General features: G+C 40.9%; 1 protein-coding gene across 4 annotated transcripts; it reads left to right on the top strand.

Annotated features, from left to right (window-relative positions):
* The first annotated feature begins 846 nt into the window (after positions 1-846).
* SRSF1 (serine and arginine rich splicing factor 1) lies at positions 847-16,120 on the top strand. Of its 4 annotated transcripts, XR_009152820.1 has the most exons (6): positions 848-1,340; positions 3,676-3,860; positions 5,699-5,871; positions 6,138-6,324; positions 6,751-6,870; positions 7,655-16,120. XR_009152820.1 is itself a non-coding variant. In XM_058164198.1 (5 exons), exons 1-5 carry the CDS (start codon positions 1,147-1,149, stop codon positions 6,771-6,773), a joined length of 762 nt encoding a protein of 253 aa, XP_058020181.1. In that variant the 5' UTR covers positions 847-1,146; the 3' UTR covers positions 6,774-16,120. The 4 variants fall into 4 exon arrangements, 2 of the variants coding, with proteins under 2 accessions (XP_058020181.1, XP_058020183.1); XM_058164198.1 differs by having other exon boundaries at positions 847-1,340; positions 6,751-16,120; XR_009152821.1 differs by lacking the exon at positions 6,138-6,324.
* Positions 16,121-17,577: the final 1,457 nt, after the last annotated feature.

Raw genomic sequence — 17,577 nt, forward strand, 5'->3', positions numbered from 1 at the left:
CCACCCATGTTAAAATTGCGGTTAGGCCAGCCCTGCACGATGGAATAAGAGAGTCTTTAAGCTCCCGCTTAAAGGTCCGGAGGTACATTCTAGCAAATGGGGAATTTCCTACATCCGGGAAACCCAAGCTTTCCGTTGGCAATACACACGTGAATATAAACACGTGTTTTCTCTGCCCGCACGTTAACGAACTGCAAGATTGAGGGAATTTATTTAAAAAACAACAACAGGTGATGCGTCCGCTGAGCTTCACTTTTAAAGCTGCCATTTGTTTCCTCAATACGACTTTCTTTTACACGGATTTTTTTTTTTTCTGTCAGCGTGTCCGCATTTTAATTTTCGTTTCCAGTCGCCGCCTGACCTCAAACCTATTGGCAGCCCTCGTTCTTCGCAATGCATTATGGGAACATTCCTCTCTTTGGCGCCAAGGCGGCCCTTCGCGTGATGCATTGTGGGATTACTCACTCTCCTCCTTTGTGCAAACTCCTAATAACAGCCGGATCTTCTTCGCACGCACTTTTAACGGTTCGCGGCCCCTGGACGCTAGCGGAAGTCTTCAGCCACGAGGCCTGTTTGAAATTAGGTGTTTTCTTTCAAGTTAAAAGCCCAAGAGGGTGACTTTAAAAAAAAAACGCCGCATCTAACGTCGGCAAATATCGAACGGCACCCCATAAGCTGTTCGATAGTAACAACTTTGGAAAGAAATCTTTCGAAGGGAGTGGGTGTAGGGAACAAACACAAATTTGGAGAGCCGCGCATGCGCCTGACGAAGGGCGGGAAGGTCGCACTCGCTCAGCTCCCCCCCCTCGGGAGTGTGACGTCAAGGGCGCGGAGGGATCCTTGCGCAGGGCAAGTAGGGCGCATGAGTGGACGGCCATTTTGTGGCAGCTGAGAGAACCGAAGCGGGAGGAGGCGTCGCTGCTCCTGTCGTTGCCCGTTGGCCTCGCCCGCTTTTTATTCCCCCCTCTTTCGCTCCCTTTTTTTCTTCGGTTGGATCGGATCGTAGCCGGTTTTATTTTTTTTAAATCCTTTCTTTTCTTCTCTATCTCCCCCCGCTCCTTCTCGGGCTGCTTCCCGCCCGCGCTCCTCCGCCTTCTTCTTCTCACACACCGACCAACCCCAACCGCAGCCATTGCTGACCTCGCCATGTCTGGTGGCGGCGTGATCCGCGGCCCGGCCGGGAACAACGACTGCCGCATCTACGTGGGCAACCTGCCGCCGGACATCCGCACCAAGGACATCGAGGACGTTTTTTACAAGTACGGAGCCATTCGGGACATCGATCTCAAGAACCGTCGAGGGGGGCCGCCTTTCGCCTTCGTCGAGTTTGAGGACCCCAGGTCAGTGGCCGGGACGGCAAGTGTGAGAGGGGGGAATAAAACGCCCGTGGGTGGCGGAGATCGCCGCCCTGAAAAAAAGGGGATAGAGGGGGCAGCTTCTCTTAGGCCTAAACTCACGTGCCTGGTACTCCAGCTCCCATCATCCTCGCCTTAACACGTGCCGGACGATCGAGGCGATGCGGGGAAGGGCGGGACGAGGTAAATCGATCGCCCCGTTTTGGGGCGTGGGAGCCGCGTTGGGATATTGTGGACTACGATAAAATAACATTTTGGGATAAAAGGCGCGGCTTGACGTCCTCCTCCTGGGCAGGGGTCTCCAACCTTGTCAACTTTAAGACTTGTGGACTTCAACTCTCAGAATTCCTCAGCAGCCAGCTTTGTTGGCTGAGGAATTCTGGGAGTTGGTCTACAAGTCTTAATAAAGTTGACAAGGTTGGAGACCCCTGCTCCTGGGGATATCGGGGAGGCTTTCAACGGGTCCTGCCCTGTAATGAATCCTGTGCATTCATAATGATGAGTAGGGAAGAGATGGCCAAACTCCTGGGGTGGTGAACTGAAAAGCAGGACTAAGGGGGTACATGATAGCAGTCTTCCAATATTTGAGGGGCTGCCACAAAGAAGAAGGAGTCCAGGTATTCTCCAAAGCACCTGAAGGCACGACATGAAGCAATGGGTGGAAATTGATCAAGGAGAAAACCTAGAATGAGAAATTTCCTGACAGTTAGAACAATTAATCAGTGGAACAACTTGCCTCCAGAAGTTATGAATGCTCCAACACTGGAAGTTTCTAAGAAGAGATTAGACAACCATTTGTCTGAAAATGGTATAGCATTTCCTGCCTGAGCAGGGGGTTGAACTAGAAGACCTCCAGGATCTCTTCCAACTCTGTTATTCTGTTTCATTCCCATGCACGTGGCACCTTAGGTGTCTCTGCACCCAATTAACTCGAGGAAAGTCAGACTTGTGGTCAGAATATGGGAGGGTTCTTAATGGCAAAAAAAAAAATTATGGAAATCTTTTGTGAGGCCATGAACCTGTAAAGATAGAGGGTTGAAATCCATTTGGAAGTTTTTGTATTTTGTAGATTGTTTTCCCTCTGCAGCATTTGTACCCTAACAGGTAAATTCGTGGGTGTTTTTTTTTTCCAAAAGGCAACTGGACTTTGTTTTTCCTTGAAGATATTAAGATGTTTTGTTTCTCATCCAAGAAGTTCTTCTGTTCTCAAAAAGCTTCTTGAATGAGAAGCCAAACATGTCTTCAAGGAAAAACAAAAGTCCATTTGCCTTCTGAGAAAAGCACCTTTGGGACAACAGGCATGACCTGGATGACTGAGGTTCTCCCTAGACATTTAACAGGATATACTTTGCAATATTGGTGTTGCAAAAATTGAGAAAGAGGGATCAATTCCAAGAATGTTGATCTCTGGCCCATGCAAGATGAAGTGGAATCCACCAAGTTTTGGGAATGTTTATTTGGAGTCCAAAAGCCTATTTTAAAACAGTGGCATAACTTAATTTCTAGTTCTTCTAATGCTTGCATTTAGGCCACTTTAAAATACTTTATTTTGTAGTTAAGAGTGAAAGCTATGTTGCTAGATTTGGAATAGATAGAAAATAAACAAGTTTTAGTTGAGTGTTTGGCCTTCCTGTCTTTAAAGTGATACAGCCTTGCTGCTTATTCTGAGGCACAGCTTCTATAACTTAAGTGCCAACTGCATCTTTATGGGTTCCAATCCATTATTTAGCAGTGAATTTACCCATAGATTTGCACATTCATTGTTATTAAAGCCAGATTCTAAATTGACATTTGAATAAGTACGTAGGCTATTTTTTACAAATAAAAAAAAAAAATATTTTCAATTAATGAACATTCAGAAGGGAAAATGAAAAGTAGAAAAAATAAAGAATATAGTAGTAATCTTCTATAGTCACACTTACTGGGCAGGTAATATTGTAATTCACCTTTACTCCCCAAAATATATGCATTGAGATTTTTCCCCCTCTTGGAATATAAAATGTCTATAAGGTTGTTTTGTATGTTACTCTTATTGCTTTACAGTTTAAACAAACAGCATTGCTTTTTATATATATGCAAAAAAAGTAATGCATTAACAATGCATTGTACTGCAGTGTCAAGTGGAAGAACCTTTGTTGCTTATTTACAGAAAAGAAATGTGTATTGTAATACTGTTGGGACAAAATCTTCTCTTGTTTTTGTAGATTGAAGACAAAGGCCAATTTCCTGCTCGCAGTGTGTTCCTGCAGGGCCTGTGATGCAGTTGTCTTTCAGGAATCCTGGATCCAAGCTCAATGTGGTTTTCTTTTTTCTCTTGCAGGGATGCAGAAGATGCAGTGTACGGACGGGATGGATATGATTATGATGGGTACCGTCTACGGGTGGAGTTCCCTCGAAGTGGTCGGGGCACTGGCAGAGGAGGAGGAGGCGGTGGAGGTGGTGGGGCCCCAAGGGGCAGATATGGACCCCCATCGAGGCGTTCTGAGTACAGAGTGATAGTATCAGGTAAGCTTTTCCCCTTGGGCTAAAACAAATTCCTCCAGGATCATTTTGAAAATGATTTGACTGATTAAAAATTGAATAAAATTGTTGATGGCGTATATTTATCTAAGCTATCTTTCAGTTGTTTTCTGGGTATCTAATTAGCTCATGATTTGGCATCTTGAAAATCTGTACATTGTTCCTCATTTCCCCCCAAAATACTAGATCTTCTGGTTTCATTGAGATACTTTAAACTGCTTACTTTTAAACAACTGTACTGCAAATAATCACAATGAGATTTCAAAAGTTTATGTTCCTGTTGCATGTGTTCACTTCAAAACTACTAACAATGAAAAGCAGTAATAGAATTAAAATTTATGAAAGAATGCGTAGATAATTGAAGAACATGTAATTTTTAACTGGTGAATTAACCGCATGTCTAGACAAGATGGATTGCTATGAAGAACAATCAAAAAGAAGGCTAAGCTGGCATTCTGACCCAAAAAAATATACAACTCAAGGGTAGCCCACAAGAAAGCCCTTTTCTTTTACTTTGCGGCTTTCAGTCTTTGATTGCATTTTAGTTGGAAGATAAAAAGAATGCTTTAACTGCTGGATTTTGGAGACAGAGAAGCTGATTTTGGAGGAAATGGTTAAAATATTTTATGCGAAATCCCTTTGGGCTTTCAGGATAAGCATCCACATGCTTTAAACTGAGTTGAGAAATACAGTATACAGTTTAAAATAACAATCCGGTAAGCAAGTGCTCATTTGCATTCTGACTAGTTATAGTTTCTGTAGACTCTTCAAAGCAGTTCTTAAGTAGCATACGTTACCATAATCCTATTAGTTTTTTTAACTAAATGCAAAAAAGAAGGGAAAAAGACTTATAAAATATGTAACTTTTAGTCAAAATTAAGAATTCTTTTACATGGGCTATTTTTGAGTCAAGATACCTAACAGGAAAGAGAAATTAAAGTTACAAATGAAAAAACGTACACATTTCTGAATGGTTCTTCAGTTGAAAAAAAAGTGACATAAGAATAACTGAATGCTTATTCAAATATAGCAAGAGGTGAATTTTAGAGACTATTTTGTAATTGATACAAAGCAAATGTCCTTCCAGTATTAGTCTTCTAACCATAAAACATGTAATATAGTTTCATTGTCAGCTTATCACTTTTTAAACAACTCATACATACAGGTAGTTCTCTACTTACGGCCACAATTGGGATTGGAATCTCAGTTGAGTGAAACAGTTGTTAAAAGAAATTTTTGACTGCTTTGCTCAAGAATTGCAAACTCCACACTACTGGTTGTCAGTAAGCGATCTTGTAGAACACTATATGGATGGAGCTACAGATAAGGAGCATGGGGTATTTCAGGAGAACGGGGTAGACCCTAGGAGATCCAGCACAGGCAGAGTGTAAGTGTCCCTTTACTCAGGAAATCCTAGAAATCCTCATCTCTGGAGGCTGCCTGAGAAAGCTGCCTTCTCTAAAGGATTTCAGCTCCATGTCTGCTTGGATTGATGAAATCCTCCAGTAGCTTACAGCTTTTTCAGGCAGCCCCCAGAGACCAGAGGAAGTTCTCTTGGCAGCCGCAAAGAAGATGATGAATGAGAATCGAGTGCAAACAGGTTGCAAGCAACCAGATCATGATCACATGGCCACAGGGTAGGGCATTTTGCAGAACTTGGATGTTCTTTATAAGCTATTTATTCAAACTTCTTGAGGAAACGGTCAAAAGTCAAATCATGATTAACATGTGAAATGAATAATTTCCAGTGTGCACAGGGAAGGACTAAGTTGAGGAATGCCTGTATTTCACTAGTAATAACTTAACAATTGTCTCTTGTTCAGGACTGCCTCCCAGTGGAAGCTGGCAGGATTTAAAGGATCACATGCGTGAAGCAGGTGATGTATGTTATGCTGATGTTTTCCGAGATGGAACTGGTGTCGTGGAGTTTGTTCGGAAAGAAGACATGACCTACGCAGTGCGAAAACTGGATAACACTAAGTTTAGATCTCACGAGGTAGGTTTTTCACTTAATATTTTAGCAAGAATTGGATTCAGAGGGTTGCATTTGGATGCAGTAAAAACTGAAGGTAAGGAAGTGCAACTTTTCTGCTTATAGTATTTAAAAATGTAGAAAGGGCTAGATGGGTGTCATGCTTAAGTAATGTATGGAGACGTAATGCAACTTTTCTTGTTAAAAAAAACCTTCAGTCTATCAGCATGCCTGCAAAAGACTGCTTAAAAACTTAGACCTTTCAATCGAAAGTTGTGTCTATTTGATAGGGAGAAACTGCCTACATCCGTGTTAAAGTTGATGGCCCAAGAAGTCCGAGTTATGGAAGATCTCGTTCCCGCAGCCGTAGTCGTAGCAGAAGCCGTAGCCGAAGCAACAGCAGAAGTCGCAGTTATTCCCCGAGACGAAGCAGAGGATCTCCACGCTACTCTCCCCGTCACAGCAGATCACGTTCTCGTACATAAATGATCTTTAATAGTGCTCCTTTTTGTAGAATTTCTCCATGTTGTATGCAGTTTTCTTTTGCCCATAAATAGTCCATTCTTTTAGGGTGGGGGGGGGGGAGAACAGATCTGAAACTGTTTTACTGAAAATTGGCTAAAGTGTTGAATTGCAGTTTTGTATGATACCCCTAGTGAGTATTTGTTCTTTAACATCAACATTCCCTTGCATCTTTCATAAATTGTATTTTAACATGTCCTAGTCAGGGTTCTTTCTAGCTATAGTTTGCTGCCCACTTTCTCTTCCAACTGTGATATTGCTGTATTAAAAATGTCTTTGTTCAGCTATGGTTTATACAAGCTTGGGATGTTGGGGTGTTTAAATTGTCTCTTTTGGGGGAGCTTACATTTTTATCTTGCCTTTTCATGTGTCTTTCTGTAGACATATCTGAAGAGATGGATTAAGAATGCTTTGGATTAAAGGATTCTGGAGCACATGTCAATCATTTTAGGATTGTCAAAAGGAGGATTGAGGAGGATCAGATCAAAAATGGAGGCAATGGTATGACTCCAAGTGCTATTGTCACAGATTAAATTGGCAGTATTGACCTTATACAGAAAGAATAGTGAAATAGGCACGCCTGTTCTCTATTGTTCCACTTATTTTCGAGTCAGCTGAAGTTTTCTGACTACCATCATGACAATTGTGGCTTAGCTGGATCCAGGTGGGGTGGGGGTGGGGGGATATACTGTGTTGGTTGATTACAGGTGTTGCCTGTTTTTATCCTTGTAACATGCAGGTTTTTCAGACATGGAAGTATAATCTCAATACTGCTAAAATCTGCATGTCCTCTGTGTGACTGAGAGCATTTTGCTGTTTCATCTTTAATGGAATGGAAGCAGTGGGGGGGAGCACACTGGGGATTTCTTTCCGTCTTCCCCTGCAAGATAAATCAGAAACTGACTCTGATAACTTCAGTTAATCTTGTCACTTCTAGACTGAGTATAATGAGCTTTTAGTTTAGGCCTGGATAGTTCTAGCAGCAGGATTTGGCAACTTCATAACATTTTTTTTTCAACCACAAAACCTGTAATGCACATATAGTAATTGAAATGTTGAAATTATCAGTTATCCTTTGTAAATATTAGAATGTTTCTTCCAAATGATTTAACACTGCTAAAATTTGAGCTTCACAATACAAAAGTTTGTCTTGGGGAACTGATAGTTATCAATGCCTGTTTTTATTATTCAGCGGCAGACATAACTGATCATTCCCCAGAATCCTATTTTTCATTACGGTATCTAACTTTTTGCCTCCTCTTTTTTGGTTTTGCTGGTTATAAAGGTTTGGATTGGAGAGGGCTCACTGGATCCCAATCCTTGGAGCTGGATCATTGGATTCAAATCATAATGTGGATAGGATAGGGAGGATCAATTTCAAGGATTCATGGAGCGGGATCAGATTACCAGGAACATAGGAGTGGATTCCTGCCCCAACCAAACCGCACTCGTATGGAGTTTTATTCAACTCAATTGGCTATTCCAAAGATTTTTTTTCCTATTTTTGAAGATTGGAGCCCATCCATAAGATGCACGATGGAGTTTTCATATTTTTTTTTGTAAAAGGAGCAAAGCAAGGACCTGGAGAGGTACGCTGGAGCATTCTCCTTGGAAGGATTCAGCACAAGTAGATGGTAAATGTTAAAGGGGAAAAAAAGGGGGGGTTGTTTATAAATGTTAAACCAATAAGTCATTTACCTAAATTTAACAACGCAAAGAAATTGGAATCTTTTAAGATTAAGTAGGCTTTCAATTGGCTATTGCCTTTTTCTTTTTGACAAATAAAATTTTATAAAAAAGTGCATGGTGGTTTTGTTGTATTGAATAATGCCCATATATGTTGCTCTTCTGCTATGATGAATTCACTTGTTAAGTTCCTCTGATTCTTGGCCTGGTAATTGACCGGGCTTCATTTTGGGCTCTGTGGCCCATTCATAAGCATTGGAGCACTGGTAATAAGACTGGGCACAAATAAGCCCTCATGCAAAGGTGTTGAGAATGAAGATAATAAACATCCTGGAGCTTACATGGTCAGGGACATGGAAAGGAAATACTTGGCTGCTCTAGCAGGATGCATAGCCAAGGGTTCATGCAACTTGGTGACTGCAGAATGTGGATGATAAGGTAAGAGCTACAGAATTCTGTATCAAGTAGGACTGGTCAATAAAACGGCTGCTTTAGCTTCACATGGATAATCCTTGAGCTTTAGAATAGTTAAACATCTGTAACATTTAACATTCTTGCGGAGTTTTTAAAGTCCATTAACCGTTGGCACTTGATTAAAAATTAATGGAATTTCCTAAGGGGTTATTGAAAGTACTTGGTCAGGACCTATCCTCTCAGCAAGCCCTGGTTTCCATCTTGGTGCCACATTAGTAAACTCCATCAATGTTTTTATTTTTTTTAAAATTATCCAACTAGCATGGGAATGGTTTTCTATTGCTGCTTTTCTAATGCAATTTACAGCTCTAGTTTTCCCAGGCTGCCTAGAGTTACTGGGAATTGGATAGCATATAAATCTAATACAATGGTACCTCAGTACTCATCGTTAATTGGTTCCGGGAGGTATGATGAGTACTAAATGTTTTCCCCATAAAGGGATAATGCAGTGAGTCACAAGGCAGCTGACACCAACAGGTTCTCGCTTGTGTGTTGAGCATCAAATGAGTACCAGGACAAAATTTTCATGTCAAAATGTGTTCAGTGCCAAAAATCTGATGCGTTTCAAAGCAGTGAGGTACCACAGTAAATTTTCTCCTATCAAAGATCTTAGCAAGCTGGCTGTACTTGGCTTCCAACCCCAGAAAACACCATGGGGTAAAATAGTCTAGGATTCATTATGCCCCTGCAAAACAAGGACATGAATCTCTGACATGCTTCTTAAAGGTATGAAGGAATTGCTTTTGGACTTGCATAAATCATTTCAGGGTTATATGCTGTTTTGATACGCCCTACATTAGATATTAAGGCTATCCTCAAAAAAGATAAAATAACAGACAAGCATTTAAGGCTAGGATTTTGAGGGGAAATAAGCAGTTGGTTCTAACTATACATATGGTCCTGGACTTACAACCATTTGTTTAGTGACCAAAGTTAAAATGGCACTGAAAAAGGTGACTAGTCCTCCAACTTGTTGACCGTTGCATTGTCTTCATGGTCACATGATGAAAATTGAGCTTGGCAACCAGCATGTATTTGCTGTGCCCGTGTCATGCGATCACAGCATGCAACTTCCCCAACCAGCTTAGGACAGTCATGGAGGAAGTAGGATTCATTTAACAAGTGCAGTGATTTGCTTAACAGTGGCAGAAGTGGTCATAAAATTGGGCCTGACTCACTTCTAATTGTAAGTCTAGAACTATCTGTACCTTACATCTCAAGTCCTTGTTCTAGTTAATGATCATCAGATGCTGGTCAAGGTTGGTTACTGTTAAACTGATTTAAATATTAGGTGTTCTAAAAGATTGAAGGAAGACTAAAAACACCTCAAAATAGGGAATGGAAGCAATAAGATATTTGAAGTGTTAAAAGTATTGACTGAATCTCCTTAGGCAGATCCAAAATACTTTAGAATGACACAATTCCTCATTTAGCTACTACAATTTGGATTGACAACTGATCATTAAGTGAAGGCACTAGGTGAAACCAACTACTTACAGCCTTTGGTTTCACGGGCTCAGAGGACCAAACAATCTGTGATGGTCATAAAGATGAGGATTAGTTTTTACTTTCTTTTTATCACTGTCATAACTGAACAGTCACTAAATGAGGCAGTTGCTTTTTTGGTGTAATTTTATCAATACGGCAGTTGTTAAATGACGACAATTGCACTGAAGGGATCATGTCTCCCCCTGGAACATTACTTGAAATGTTGATAGCTTCAGATTGCTCATAAATCACTTGCTTAAATTTCCTCGCAAAATTTGAAAATCGGCTTTCGAGTAACTGCTTGCGTAAAAAGGCTGCAGAGCTGAATAGTAACATTCTAGTGAAAACATCTCTTGCTTGTTTACTAAAGGTTAAAGAAGCAGAATAATGAGATAAGCCCTTCTGATGTAGCAGGGGAAAGTTGGTAAAGCAGACCTGTAATTAGATTGTGATTTGTTTTTGTAAACACTGTAGTTCTGTAGCCTCAGGCTAAAGGTTTTCAGCCTGTATAAGCTCTGGGCGAGCACCTAGGCTGATGCTGGTAATGATAGCTTTGTATAATTGCCCTGTGGTCACATTACTAAGTTTGGTGGAGTTATATTTTTCTTTTTTTGTATATGCACCTGTGCAGTGGAAAAATAGGACTTCTGAGGCCAAGTAATTTCTAGACCAGGCGTGTCTTACCTGCGGCCCAAGGGCTGCGTGCAGTCCTGGGCAGCTAGTAATGTGGGCCCACAAGATCGTAAAAATACTGAACTTCGTTATTTATATACATTGTATTATACATTTGATATGTGGGCAAAGACGATTCTTCGCTCAGTGTTGCCCAGGGAAGCCAAAAAATTGGACACCCCTGCTCCAGACTAACCTAGCCTAGAATATGGAGCACTACTGGGGAGATACATGTTTTCATTACATTCTCTTTTAATCATATATTGTGTAGATCAAAAGGTTCATGAAGTGTTGGAGGCAGCATGGAGAACTCTTGTGTGCTGTAGTTTTTAAGTTAACGGAGGATAATTATAATTATCAAATACGTCTGCTTTTTTGCAGAGTCATTTGTCAATGAGAGATGGGCAGCATACAAACATAATTAAAAAATAGGAATATGGACCTCTTGAAGGCCATATTAAATGGCCTAATGTGCCTTATAGGGGAAAATGTTTCAGACCTCAAATGACAAATTAGAAAGATCAAAGACCTGATTTTTAGGAAAAACACAGTTTTCCCAGTTCTGGGCTCAGTTTTATAGTACTCTATAGAGTGCTAAAATGGAGGAAGAAATTGGCAAAAGTTTTCTAATTTCAAATTTGATCGGCGGGGGGGGCGCGGAATCTATAAACTTCGAATTGCACAGAACCCTGACTAATTTGCTTTTAAAAAGGCATTAAAAATTGCTATAGGTGTTCCTGAAATACATCAATAAGGAATAGCAGGGTTATCTTTGTGAGGAAATTCCTGTTAATGTCACATGTGGTTTTTTTTAAGATTGGGCACGGGTTGCTCATGTCTCCAGGCAGACAAGCAAATCTGCACAGTGGCCACTGAGGGACCACTGTCAAAGGAATCCCCAGTCTGGCTGTTTTCCTCCACATGAGCATATTAGCCCTTATCACATGGGGTAGATACATAGAATAACACAAGATGGCTGTCTCGTTTCTCTAGCTGCTTCTCCCTGCTCATCCAGCCACTGGATGAGAAGAAAGCAAGAAAGTCAATCAGGACTTTATTTTAAAAAAAGAAATTGGTAGAAAAACAAGCACGCAAGTTAGAAATCCTCAAACCTGCTTAAAGTGGGAAATTTTCCAGCCCATATATTGGTTGCTAGTAAACATTTCCATGTATTTCCCTTTAATTGCTGCTGTTCCTTCCATGTTAGCTGAATATTCATACAACTTTGGTGATTTTCCTTGCCATCCTTCCAACGTGGTGCAGCTTCTATAAAACGAGGATCCCTGAACTTGGAATTGTCGATATTGGAATCTCCTTTTGATAAGCAAAACTGCATTTCATGTTTCCCCTTTTTTTTTTCTTAACTGCTGTACCTGCCATCCATGCATATGGCATTTGATTTGGTGACATGTACAATAGAACAATCTCTGTTTTCAAATCACTTGCAGCATAAAATGTGAAGTGACAGAAAAGGGAGTGATGGGCAAATCACTAGAGTATGTGACCTGTAGCAAATATTTCCCAGAATCTGTTGCACATACTGTGGAAAGAGCTTCCTGTGGTTTATTTCTGCTATGCACCTCCACCTGTAATCCTCTGGATTGCCTTAGATCCTCAAATGTTCCCGCCTTTTGCCTTGCTTATTGACATCTGCCTTTGCAATGCTCCTTCCATCTCTGAAGGATCGGTTGCCTTCAGTTTTTGGGGTTGTGGTGCATTATACAAGTCAGTCCTCAATTGCCCAAACTGGATGTTGAAAACTTTTTAGCGGAAATAAATTTTCTCTGTCACATCACAAATGCATTTAGCGAGATGTCCAGAAGAAAATTGACTAAACCAGGGGTCTCCAACCTTAGTAACCTTAAGGTTTGTGGACTTCAGCTCCCAGAGTTGAAGTCCACAAGCCTTAAATTTACTAAGGTTGGAGACCCCTGGACTAAACAGTTCAGCTAAAGTACCTAGATTAGATGTTAGTTAGACAGATAATACCAGCAAGAGTTAACAACATGTGTTCATCTGACAAGATGCAACCCTGACCTCTTGAGATTTTTGAGGTAAGAGTGGAAGTAAACTGAGCTGGTGAAGTTTGAGAGGGCAAATTATGGTCATCTTGCTATAAAGATGTTTTTAATAGTGTTGGGGTGTGTGTGTGTGGAATCAGATTTCGGTAATGGGTTGTGATTCCTAGCATGTGAAATAGATAGGCAGGCTAGACTTACATGGACTTCTGGATGCCTATTGTTAATCTGTTTAACCTGCTGTTTTTTCCTCTCCCTCCCCCCATGTTACTGTTCAGAACACTTTGAAAATAACCAGGAAAACCAGGAAATGAAAGCTGAGCCCCCTGGCTGCTCTTAAGGGTTGCATATCATTCCTGTTAACTGATGACTGGTGGTGCATGGAGACGTGGACCTCTGCTAATGGATGATTTGCACTTGGAGCCAGGAGAGGATTCCTTTGACTGCCCAAAAGACAAACCTTCCGCCTTTACATTCCCTTGCAGAACGGTTCACCCGTGCAGGAGGAAGAGGAGGAGCCGAGTTTTTATCGGCGGGAAACATTAGGGTAATATTTCTGCAGCAAGCACTGCCATCGTGTTTTTCAGAAACCCAGCTCCTCCCAAGGGGAGGTTATGTAGGCACTGAGATAGTTAAAAGGACTGTAACTCTTGGGCTTTGCTGGACAGAAGATGGGATTGGTGGCCTCGGCTGTGTTAATGAATATCTTGAAATGCAGGGTTCCCCCCCCCACAACATCTGTAGAGAAAGACCTGACATGATTGTGGTTGGTAGCTTGTTTTGTGGGTCAGGCTAGGATGATCTACAGGCCAGGTGCCCGTCAACGTAAGCTCTAAATACGCTGGTACCGTAATGGGCTGCACACGATCTCTACTTACAGCATCTAGCAACTGTTCATTAACCTGATGTTCAGCACTGCTCAACATCTGGAGAGCATTAAATTCCAGTGAAACGAGGGAGGTATGTGCCAGTGGACAAGCTGCTGGAATCCATCAGCCTTCACCGTCCATTTAAGGTAAAGTCTGCTTTGAGTTTGACTTCTAAGGACTTAAGAGCCTTGTCCGCGTTTTGACTTTTAAAATCTAGCCTGCAGACTTCACACTCATTTCTTAAGCTCCCATCCCAAGTGTGAAGGAGCCCCGAGCCTGCTTAGCTTTCTGAGCCAGTGAAAAGTCAGACGTGGGACGCCTTCTAATTTAAAAGAAAAAGAAAAAGACCAACCAACTTGGGAATGCAACGAAGCGTTAGCTTCTAGCGTAATTCTTACTTAACCGGATGCTAAAGAACGTCACGCATAAATAGTTCATAAGGAGTTGTTGGGTGGCTGTAATACAGCACTTGGAAGTGAATCCAATTGCAAAAAGGGATTGCAGTGAGATAAGTTGGTAGAGAAAATGCTACTACCAAGGGGAAGCAGGGAGGGAGGAAGACACAAGTCCCCCAATTTGATTTTGGTGAATGGTTTTAGGATAGGATGGAATAGATTTTTTTTTAATTGGCCAAGTGTGATTGGACACACAAGGTTGGTGCATACGCTCTCAGCGTACATAAAAAAAGATAAGGCTTGAATCGGAGGTTTCTTTTTTATAAATAAACATGCTTTCAATAATTTTTGTAGGAGGTCCCGGGACAGGGTCTTGAAATCCCAGCTATGCCCAGAAATTGCCTGTCTCTGAGAATTTTCCACTCTGCAAAGCTTATCCCCTCTTGCCTTCCATCGTTCTTCTCATCCGTTCTCAAGAAAATTGAAAAATGTGGCACACCATAACTGTGAAGGCTCCGTACATGATGGAGTCCCAAAGGATCTACAAGAAGTGGATGAAGTTGGGGCTCCAGACACCAAACCCAAGATTAGTTCAAATGGGTTATTTCCGTTAACAGTAAATGGACTGGTTGAATGTTCTGCGTAGAATAAGGCCCGAATATATAAGGGCTTTTAAATATATTAAAATATTTTAATATAAGGTCATGGTGGTGCCCCAGTCGTCTTGCAAGGAATACTGCTCCCTTTTTAGGAACCTAATTTTACTCTTTATTTTTCCTTTTTGGAATATAAACTGGAGACGTCTCTAGAAAAGTAGAACTACTTAAGATGGGAAGGCATTTTCTGACCAGTTGAGGTCAAGATGACTTCTTGTTTTGCTTTTTGAGCTCTAGTGCTCCAGTTTGAGCCATGCCTTTGAAAAGTCGTCTTCTGCCTGTTATATTATTTTCCCCCCTTAACATTCAGATTTTAGAACAACTGAAAAGCAGAGGTGAGGAAATTGGAAAGTACAGAGGGATGTAATTTTGGCTGTGAAGTAGGGATGCAGCCTTGCATGGTTTAAGATACGGAAAACATCCTGGTTTTTTGCATAGTTAGGGGCTAACTTTAACAGTTTCTGAATTTTAGTAGTTCTAGTTGATTGGAGACCTGTACTAGAGTAGAATAATCGCAGTAGGCATGTATCAAGGGTTTCCTTTAAAAAAAATACCATTTGAAGGAAGCTTTTACTGGGTCCTCTCTACTGTGTTAAAGTTTAAGCTTGATATTTTTCTTAAATCTTTTATCCTGCCGACAACTTTGATTTAGACTTGGAGAAACTACCTGTTTCCTTTTCTCGATTCTTTGACATCCTCACTTAAACATTTTCCTGTAATGTGCAGCTTGAATTACTGTCAAGTCTTTTTGTTACAGCAGACGTGTCAAACTCCTTGGCTCAAAACGTGTGCAACACGGCTTCTCTTTTTGTACATGGAAGAGAACAGGTAAACTGAGCAAATAGATTTGAGTGCCTGCCCAAACAATTATATCTAGTGTGATACACTGGAATTGGAAATAAGTCAGTATCGGATCCTCTGTTATCTTTAGCCTGGCCAATCTGTAAATTAAATTGCAGAATGGGACTGTCAGTTAATGACCACAAACATGTTACAGAACAAATGTTTCTCTAAAAAGCCCCTTAAAAAAGGCCACACAAATAGCGTCAACAATAAAGAATAGGTTCATTTAGAATTATTGTGCCTGGTTTGTGCTAGGTTTTTTTATATATATATATTTCCAGGGGTGTTTTAGGTAGACAATCTCAATGTATCTATTACAGAATTGTGGCATTTCAAAATGGCTTTACTGTAGCAGATGGTTCTGCTGCTGCTCTTAAGGAGCATAAGTTTGTAACATCAGAGGAAGGCACGCGTTTGTGTGACTTTCAAAACCAGTGTGCGAGAAGAGATTATTTTAAACCTCCACAAATTCAAAAGAGAACGGATTCACGAAAATACCTTCCCCACCCAGTTCTCAAGCCTGGAATAAGCCCTTTTTGTGCCGCTAAGTATTCTGTATCTTTAGAGATTTTGATTTGTAAGCCTCGTGGCCTGAAATGCATAAATAAAATTGCTGCTTATTATCATAAAGAGCATCTGAACTTTCTCCATCCTTGCCTTTGGTGTGTTTTTTTCCTTCTGTAATTGCAGTAATTTTCAGACCATTCATAGAAACGGCGCTAGGAATGAATCATCATAACTTGTCCTACAGAATTGAGTTTGTGAATTTTAACTTAGAGTGGCCGTGCCAGCAGGAAGGCAATTCCCAATAGGAGTTTTGAGAGTTTTCTATTACGATAGGGGTGTCCAATCTTGGCAGCTTTTAAGACCTGTGGACTTCAGCTCCCAGAATGCCCTAGCAAAGCTGGCTGAGGAATTCTGGGAGTTGAAGTCCACAAGTCTTAAAGTGACCAAGGTTGGAGACCCCTGCCCTAGCCAGCATGATTGGCTGGGGGTGGGGGGAGGGAAACCACATGACTCCGGGACCCTGCAACCATCGTCAATACGAGTCAGATGCCAAGTGAATTTTGATCCTGTGCCCACAGGGAACGCAGTAACAGTTGTATGAAAAAATGGTCATAACACACCTTTTTTTCAGTGTCGTTGTAATGAATGGTTGTAAGTTGAACAACCGTTCTTTCCCTTGAAAAACTAGGAAGTCCACCCCAAGGGTAAAAAAATCTTCAATAAGTAATTAGGCGGGAGCGTGGAGTAGCTAAAACACAAAATTGCTTGAAGGCACAGGCTTCGGTTGCGGATTCTGCCTGGTAGCACAATTAACGGAACTGGAGCTAATGGGAAGCTTTTGAAATCATGTGAAATGGCCGTCGGCCAGAACAAACAATATTGGGCTAAAATGTGAAGTTACGTAATATTTATTTGTTGAATAAGCCATAACTGATTGGGGTCATAACACCAAAGACATCAACCAGATACAACTTGGGAGGGCGATGGTGGTGGCATTTAAATGGGGCCAACATTTTCTACTTATTCTATTTATTTTGGGTACAATGGTCGGCCGGGGGAGGGGGGGCTTATGGAGCCAAAGGACATTCAGATAAACTATTTTTTTTATTATTATTATAAACCTTTATTAACATTTAAAATGTTAAAATACAAGTTAAAATACATCTACAACAAAAATATATCCATAATAATTATACAATTCAACGTTATTCTGACAGTACATAATCTATTCCCATATATTCCTACTTAATCAACATATTTAAACACATTTTGTATCTTATTTTCTATACATTCCTTATTTTTAATTTCTATCCATTGATACCAATTTTCCCAAGTTAAATAGTATTCCGAGGCTTCATTATTTTTACTTACTTTAGGTAAACTATTTTTTATTTCTGTTAAAAATAGTCCCTAGTACGGGAAAGTGGCTCAGTTTGTGAAAACTTAATTGAAGCGAAGCAAGAAAAGACTACAACATGAAGGGTTGCTGAGAAGAACTTTCATGACTTTTGGCAGATAAAACTCCCCTAGTTCAGAGCTCGGTTGGACTGCAGTAGAAGCTGGTCACTGCTGAAGTACAGTAGTCTGGGCTCAGTTTTGC

The sequence above is a fragment of the Ahaetulla prasina genome, chromosome 1 (genome assembly GCF_028640845.1).
Source record: "Ahaetulla prasina isolate Xishuangbanna chromosome 1, ASM2864084v1, whole genome shotgun sequence".
NCBI classification, from domain to species: Eukaryota; Metazoa; Chordata; class Lepidosauria; order Squamata; family Colubridae; genus Ahaetulla; species Ahaetulla prasina.

Excerpts from the sequence above, each read along its gene's own strand:
- SRSF1 (XM_058164198.1), top strand. The coding sequence starts at position 1,147 with ATGTCTGGTGGCGGCGTGATCCGCGGCCCGGCCGGGAACAACGACTGC. Across the intron at positions 1,341-3,675 it reads GTCGAGTTTGAGGACCCCAG|GGATGCAGAAGATGCAGTGT; the intron begins GTCAGTGGCCGG and ends TTTCTCTTGCAG. Across the intron at positions 6,325-6,750 it reads TCACAGCAGATCACGTTCTC|ACATATCTGAAGAGATGGAT; the intron begins GTACATAAATGA and ends GTCTTTCTGTAG.